This window comes from Fragaria vesca, linkage group LG6 (assembly GCF_000184155.1).
Source record: "Fragaria vesca subsp. vesca linkage group LG6, FraVesHawaii_1.0, whole genome shotgun sequence".
Taxonomy (NCBI): domain Eukaryota; kingdom Viridiplantae; phylum Streptophyta; class Magnoliopsida; order Rosales; family Rosaceae; genus Fragaria; species Fragaria vesca.
This window is the reverse complement of record NC_020496.1, coordinates 21601737-21610430: the sequence shown is the minus strand read 5'-3', so window position 1 is coordinate 21610430 and position 8694 is coordinate 21601737. Positions and strand designations below refer to the sequence as shown.

The 8694-nt window shown below is 36.3% G+C and overlaps 1 protein-coding gene across 1 annotated transcript; it reads right to left on the bottom strand.

Annotated features, from left to right (window-relative positions):
- Positions 1-1511: 1511 nt before the first annotated feature.
- LOC101293998 lies at positions 1512-3371 on the bottom strand. The gene has a single exon (XM_004305589.1). The coding sequence runs from the start codon at positions 3369-3371 to the stop codon at positions 1512-1514; it is 1860 nt and encodes a 619-aa protein (XP_004305637.1).
- Between the last annotated feature and the right edge of the window lie 5323 nt (positions 3372-8694).

Here is an 8694-nt window from a genome sequence, read left to right as displayed (position 1 = left end):
CAAGTATCTTAATCTAGTTTCATATATACAGAAGCAGAAAAAATAGTCCTACTTCTCAAATACTAGCAACAAATACAATTTCCGAAATATTTTTTAGAAAAGAAACTAAATAATGCTGTCATGAAAAATGTTTACTTTTTTTCATCAAAACAATGTCGTCCTTCTATAAATTAAGTGTTCACCATGAAATGAAACAGGAATTGAATCTCTGTAGGCCATTCCATGAGTTGGCATTAGCATGTCAAGTAAATTGAGACATATCAGAAGTACAAGTCTGGATGGTAAGCATCAATGCAATTTAAGTTTTTGGGTCAAGTGAAGCACAAGGCTACAATCGATGCAAACCAATTAAAATGCTGACCAAAGTTGGAAACAGTAATGCTAAATGAACACAGATCAGAAGAAACGATATACAATGAAAGAGGGAGAAATCAATTGTTATGAATGTGGTGATCTGTTATGACTCGTACTTTCAGTAAAAAGTAGAACAAGCAAAAGAACAATGCAGATGGTACAAAAGAAAGATTCACCAACCACTCTTTCAATTTTCAATGAACCAACATTACAGAAAAGGACTAATATCATTAGAAGTATCTAAAATGTGGATAGGACTTCATTAGGGGTCTAAAATGATCTCACCTCTCCTCTTAAGCCTATACAGAAAGTACTCTTCATTTCTCACCAAACAGTTCAGTACTGATCATTGTCATTAGTTTTTGAGGTATACCCCTCATTCCCTCTTTCATTCCAAAATAGAAAATTATTATAGTATCTGGTTTTGAATCTATGGAAATGGGTTTGTTTTCTCTATTGTGTTACAAAATGGGCTTAGTTTTAGACTGGGTTAGATTAAATGGGCTTGTGATTCACTTGATGACATTAATGGTAATGGTAAGCATCAATGCAATTTAAAGTTTTTCTCTATAGTGTATGTATTTTATATTATGGGGGCATAAAAGATTTGGTAACATTTAATACGGCAGCAGGCGGGAATACTAATAACCCCTCAAATGACATTTCCGAAATTCTAAACCTAGGCATGGTTTATTCAAAAAAAATAAAAATAAAAACTAGGCATGTGTAGGAACTTTAAAGGGAAGAAATATCACATGCACTGTACAATACCAACATTCAGAACAAATTAGAAACAACATTCAGCGGCAGAGGGCAACATTACTAAGAGGAAAACATAAGTAATAGAGAAAGCCACATTAGATCAGGATTATGAAATTCCAACTATGTTGTCATCCCTTTCCAAAACCTGTATAACAGAATATTTGGTATCCACCAGCATCATACAATTGATTGAGGAAAGCTATCAAGTCATAAGGTCGATACAATTCATTGTAAGAGTAAGTTAATTATATTAGAGAATATATTCAATTCATCAAAATTACCCGTTCAAAACTTCATGAGAAATCCACTTCAGTTGCAGCTTGTGATGTTCAAGATAGAGAGCTGTCAAGTACTACCTATAACAAAAATAACTTGGCGCATTAACGGTAAAACTTTCAAGGATTTTCCTGATCTATTTCTCCCCATCCACTACTGCTTCGGACAAATTTATCAACAATGCCAAACTCTTGGTTCTGAGAAACTCGCCTGGCATAGTTCTCAACCGAAACTAGTCCTTTTTTCAGCCTCCTGTAATAGATAATCTCCCATGGCCAAAGGCGAGCTGAACCAAGATACTCCTCTATCGGTAAGTCCCTTTCACTTTCTTCTGGAAGTTCCATGCCATAGTGCTTTAAAACCATGCACATCTCCTCCGAGGATATGCATGTTGAACGCCCATTGCAATAATTGACGTGCACTTCTGAAGCTGGCTCCTTCACTTGAGTTGCCCCCACCGCCAGTCCACCAGAATTTTCTGGATCAATCTTCTCCTTTGAAACCTCTGGATATGAACACCAAGCACCATCAGAACCTGGATTTTGGACCCTCAGGGCATCCCCTCCTATTGGCTGTCTCTTTTCAAGCAGAATCTCCTTGGATTTGGGAGGCATAGTGTTGCTATACACAGCGCATTTAAGATCTACATGTTCCTTGTATGATGACCGGCTTAGTGATTCAGAGGACAAAGTAAAGGAGCTTGACCTTGACGTAGACTTGGAACTTACTGATTTTGAGCTGGATCTTGAGTCAGATGACAAGGACTGTCTCCTCATAGAAACTGATTTTGACCTAGCTCTGGAACTACTACACCTTGACACAGACTTAGATGATTGAGAAGCAGCACAAGACTTGGATGCAGGGTAATCAGAATGAGGTGGTGATGAAACTGTTCTTGCTTTCTTAGCACTATTCCTTTTTGGACATTTGCCTTCCCATCTACTTCTCTTCTTTCGTCCACGATCCTTCATTTCAGTCCTGTCAGTTTCCTTACTAACAGTTACAGGAGATGTTCCGCTGTTAATCAACATTCGACTCTTTCCTGAATCACTTGCCCACTTACTCTTTCTGTGCCCTGAAGCAGTATCCTTGATCAACCACAGATTCTCCCATGACATTGATCCAAATCTGTCTAGTTCAGCTTCACCTTTACTAGTTTTACCAATAGCATCATCCTGCCTGTGATCAAACCCTGTAGGCTTTCTTCCAGATGAGTATTTTCTGGGACAATCACGTATCTTGTGTCCCAAATCCCCACAGCTGAAGCAGGCATTCTGTGATTTTAAATCATTATGACGGTTCAAAGTAGTGTCACCGGTTTTCAATATCCTTGCATTCTCTTGAGGTCTTTGTGGAACAGAACCACAACCAGAATATTCCATCTGACGGGTTTCATGATCATCTTCCCCTTCATTACTTCGGCAAGGTTCATATCTGTCAAATCCCACCTCATGGTCAGTGTGATTGGCAGTGTCCACTAGCTCAGCTACATCAGTATGACCAGCAGCCAGCAGACCTTCCCTGAAATTATGATGTTCGCTATTATCATCTTTAGCATGTTTTTGAGGGTCACCACTGCGTCCATTGAGCATATCCACAGAATTATCCTTTGAACCATCAGTATCAGGCTGCTTTATATCTGATCTGTAATCTCTGCGGTCATTTGAACTCATTCTTCTACCAGCAAAGTCTCTTCCCCTGGCAGAATGCCTCCCCTGTAGCTCGTAGGATCTAACAACTCTTTGATGTCCCTGGAAAGGTATAGGCTGCTTTTTTGACCATGTTAGTACTAAAGGCTCCCCACAGATATGCCTACCCTGTAGTGCTCTTAAAGCTTTCTCAGCATCCTGCGGGATATCATATACTACAAACCCATAGTGATCTTTCCGTTTAAATGTACAATGTCCAAACTTCCTAAAAAGACGCCGAAGATCATCTCCGCGGGTGCGAGCTGATAGATTGCCAATAAACAAAGACATCTGGACTCGCCTCCCCCCTTCCCTAACAAAAGCAAAAAGGAATAGACAAGAGAAAATGTCACTCCTCTATGAGACCACACACCCAATGTAAATCTATGCAAGAGTAGCACTGGTATTGAAGAAACAGGCCCATTCAGAGATTTTCACTACAATCATATTAGTCACATTCAAATACACTACCGCATCCATTTTACAGTACACAGATGATAAACCAAAATTTATATCCTATCACTTGATTTTAACTTCCATTGTAAACTACACTTAACTCGTGTCCTCCTAATGTGAAGGCTTTATAGATGCATATGATTAAGCTCACCGGGTCAATAACAAACTAGCAACTACCAACAAGGAAGTCATAAATCTCAAGAGCATAAAGACTCAACCTTTATCCAGAAACAAAAACAAAAACATCATAATATGACTACCGTGTCAGCTCAGAGACTAACAAACAAACCCAAAACTATAACTAGCAATTACAAACAAGCAAATCATATTATTTAGCATAAAACTCAACGTTCATCAAAAGGAGAGAGAAACCCATCATCGACAACTCTAACATGAACTCTGTACTGTGTCAGCCAGAAACTGATAAACAAAAGCAAAAACTAAACCACCATATATCTAGAAACCCAAGAAAAACAAAAGCATTCTGGGCTTGGGACGAACCAAGTTTTTCAATTTATTTTTTAAAAAAAAATTCAGCCAAAAAGGAAAAAAAAAAAAAAAAACAAGGAAATCATTTTCTCACAGACATTTCATCGAACAGGTGGTACGCAGAAACAGTGTTAATATTAGAAACCAATTACGGGTGCGTTTTGAATGAAAAAGTTTACATGAATCGGAAGCAGAAACCCTAAAAAGAAAGAGAAAGAGCTTACCGGGTTGGGTTAGACTGGAAAGGGCTTTACAGGTTCCGGCGGTTCAGTGGCTCTTCACACTATCAGAGAGGAAGGGGAAGACTGAAAGCCTCTCCTATTGGTTGTTGAGTCTGAGTGGAGTCGATTCAGGTTTTATACGAGTCTTGGCCCACAAGCTCCTTTGCCAATGTTCAGTCAAAGAAGCGAGTTTTCTAGTCCCTCACATTTCCTATTTAGTACTAGAAATGTCAATCTAAAATTAAGAAAATATTATCCCACAACGAAAGAAAAAAGCAAATATTCTTCTAAAAAAAAATAATAATAATAATAATAAAACTAATACGTACTTGGTGGGCCTTGGTTAGCCAGAGGCCAGAGCTGACGATGGCCAATAACAAAATGTAATGTGTCTATGTTTTAAAGTTATTGAAACACCTCAATAGGATCGAGGAGATGTCATTTTTACGTCAAAAGTTTTACCCGAGTCTCACATTTTTTTTGAAACTATAACGCTAATGCATTTTTAGTTTCTTATGCAAACATATTGGTAGTTCGCTAAGCAAAGATTCATCTAAGGGTTTACCCCAGTCTCACATTATTTTTCATATTATAACTCTTTTGCATACTGATATAAATACAATAGTAGCTCGTTGAGCAAATATTTGCATGTACATAAGAGCAACAAAAAAGCAGAACAATGGTGGCTACTATCTTCTTTATAAGCAAACTATTATGAGCAAATAGTTTGCTTATAAAGAAGATAGTAGCCACCATTAGGTAAGACCTTACCCAAAGTACAAAACAAAGTGGCAAAAATAAGCTATTTGAAATTTAAGATTAAAACACACTAGTAGATACCAATACAAAGTCCAAGAAGCATGGCAATCACTGCTATTATGAGCAAATAGTTTGCTTATAAAGAAGATAGTAGCCACCATTAGGTAAGACCTTACCCAAAGTACAAAACAAAGTGGCAAAAATAAGCTATTTGAAATTTAAGATTAAAACATACTAGTAGATACCAATACAAAGTCCAAGAAGCATGGCAATCACTGCTAAAATTATATGCTCAGTGACGCCTATTTTGTGATGGCTAAATAGGTTTTTCACGATGGTTACAACTTTTTGTGATGGAAAAAAAATGGTTTTTGTGACAGTAGATGGGGTTGAAAAAAAGTGGCATCGTAAATGCATTCCCAACTGTATTCCACCGTCATAAAAACATTTTCGACATATTTCACTTACTGTAGCAAGGTTACCACTACTAGAAAACTTAGTTGAAGGTAGCCCTATGGAGGTTTTTGTAACGAAAGTCGTCTTTAGCGCCATTTATTCTCGTCGAATTCTTTGCTAAGAATTTTGTTGCAAATAATTTTTTTTTTTTCAACGTCATGAAACATTTGCATTTGTTAAAGGGAAGTGAAATCCACACACCCCAAATTGTAATCCACACACCCACTTTCTATTTTTAGTAATCATTTTCATATGAAGACAAGATTTAAATCACTAAGGACAAAATTTAAGTTACTAAAAATAAAAAGTGGATGTGTGGATTACAATTTGGGGTGTGTGAATTTCACTTCCTTTGTTAAATCAAAGAGAAAATCAACATTATGTCATAAACCAAATTTTTTTAATCAAATAGTCAACCAGTTTTATAGCTTAACAAACAGTACATACCAGGAATAATTAAACACTCATTAGAGCTGACATAAAGATTTACTCCCTATCAAGGTTCTAAAAAAGGGTTTGGGCGGCCGCCTAGGCGCTTGCCGATGGTAGCCAATTCTGATTTCAAGGTAGTCGTCCATGTTAGTCTACTGACAAAAAATCGGGCGGTTAGGCGACCTAGGCGGGCTCTGGGCGGGTTGGCAACTAGATTTCGTTATGTATTTCAGTTCGTCAAATCTCAAAACTAAACGCAAATACCTAATCTAACTTGACTTTAGACTCACTAATCGAAGAAACTCGACCTCATACTCTTTGTCTCTGACTCTTGCTCTCCTCGACTTTGATTCGCACATGTTCATGGAATTTGACACAATCTGTGTGATTTTTCTGGGGTTTTTAGAGATTGAGGGGAGAGAGAGTTCCAGAGCATGAGAACAGTTCGATGAGATGATGAGAGAGAATAGAGATGCAAAAGTGGCCTAGTAGTTTTTATCGAGATAACAGTATTTTTGTGACCACCAACAATATTGGCCTAAAAGGTGGGAGCACGTGAACTAGGCCCAATTTGATATTGAGTTTTGGGAGATTAAAATCACTTAATCACTATTTTAGATAGATTTTTTGTTTGATAAAATCTTAAAACGTGCTTCTCTAGAATTTTTTAGTTTAAATAAAGGTAAAATATCGTTTAGTCCCTATAGTTTAGGTTAGTCATCCTTTTAGTCCTTGAACTTTTAATTTAATCTGTGTAGTCCTTGAACTTACAATTGTTAATCTGGTTAGTCATTTCTGATATTTCTAATATAATATTCTGTCTGAAAAGAATATTCTGTTTTTCCTTGTATTTTTCCTGGTTAAAAGAAAATGGACGGAGCATGGTGGGCCTTGAATTTTGAATTTGTTTGTTTAACATGTTGCAAATATTTAAATCTATCCTCTAACTCAAAAGTAAACAGTTAATTTTTCATCATCAATAGGAGAATCTATTGCTACTAGACTTGACCTATTAGCAGACCTATTAGCAGAAGCTAAACTTTCATATAAAGAATTGCAAGAAGAAAGAAGAAAATTTAGAAAACTAAAAGAAAGAAGAGATTAGCTTCCTAGAAGTACCAAAAATTACTGGGATATTATTTTTCAGTTGCAACGAAGGATATATGAATCAAGAGAAGAAATTGATGAGGTTCTTCAAGAAACTTAAACTTTTGAACAAGATCAAAAACCTCTTGATAATTTGAGCATTGGTTAGATCCGCCTTAGCTGGTATCAGAGCTTGCTTGGCTCAAAAACAGGTGAAAGAAAAAAGGCTTATGCCACAAAGTTGGCTTCTCTTGACTAACAAGAGAGAATCCAAACTTAAAAATTATCAGTCTTTTTGTACTGCAAAAGAAACTGACAAGTGGGAAGTGTGCTTTCATACAAGGCATATTCAAGAAAATCAATCTCAATTGAATACGTTTGTAGAGTACTAAATACTCTATACGACGAACATATTCATCTCCAAAAAGAGATCGGAGTAGAAGAGCTTGATTCTTCAAGACCAAGCTTAATCGAGTTCCTAGATCATTTATCTAGGGATAAGACTTCTGAAAGAATTACATAACAACTCGATAGATTTAATCTACAGATTAATCAACTTGAGGAAATAAATTCAAAGATTGTTCGGCTTGAAATCAAGCTAGATTATCTCAAAGAAAAACAATATCTAATACATATTGAAAGAAAATTAGTTCACACTGAGAATCTTGCAAACAATATTCATCAACAAATAGTGGAACTAAGAGGAACTCAGGAAAACCTGAAAAAGCTTTTAGAAACTCTTATCTCCAGAATAGGATGAATCAAAGAGTTGATCTAAAAGTAAAAAAGGAAGATGTTAAAACTATTGGCTTTCATCGTCCTACAGAAAAGCTTGCTGAAAATGTGGAAGCAATAATTCATCAGCAGAATTATAGTATCGCTTATCTCCTAGAGATAAGTACTAACCTCGAAGTTCAATTTCAAGAGTTACATAACAGAATATCAACTCTACAAAAGATCGTAGAAAAAATGAAGGAATGAGAGAATTATGAAAGGATAAATGAAGAAACTCTAGCTCAAAATGTGGCTACTAAAATTATTATCCCTACTCCATCCTCACCAACAGAAGAAGGAAAACTAAGGTTTAGTGAACCAAAGCTTCTAGAATGGAAATCAGCAAAAACATCTACCAAGAGAGATATGAAGATGCTGAGTAGAATCCTCAGTAAAAGAAAAACTATGGTACAGTTAATAAATGCTCAAGAATTTGAGTATAATGAAACAGAATCTAGTGTGAGAGAAGCATCTGCTCCTAGATTTAAATTCAATGAGATCTATAAGAAAGGATATTTCATTATGGATTCTCCAAGATTCTTGAATTAACTGTTCCAGCCACAGGTAGAGAAACAGATATCAGATTGATAACTCCAAAAGAAGTAACTGAAGCTTTCCAAAAAAAATATTCCTATATGCATATTGGAGCAGTCCAAGTAGGAATAAAACTCTTAGCCAGAGATGGTATTGACTGTTCTGTTCTATGTGTCTTGCAAGACGATAGGATAACAGATTTCAAGAAAAATTTGTTAGGAACAGTAGAAGCTTCCTTGTGCAACCAAGTTGCATATTTCAATGTGTTTCCAAACTTCACAACACATCTCAGAGATGCTGCTCACTATCTAAGTTGATGAGTTCAAATGTAACTCCTAATACCAGGTTTCTAAATAGCCCTGGAATTACTACATCTGTGCTCACCAACCCAAAAAATAATGCTCAAC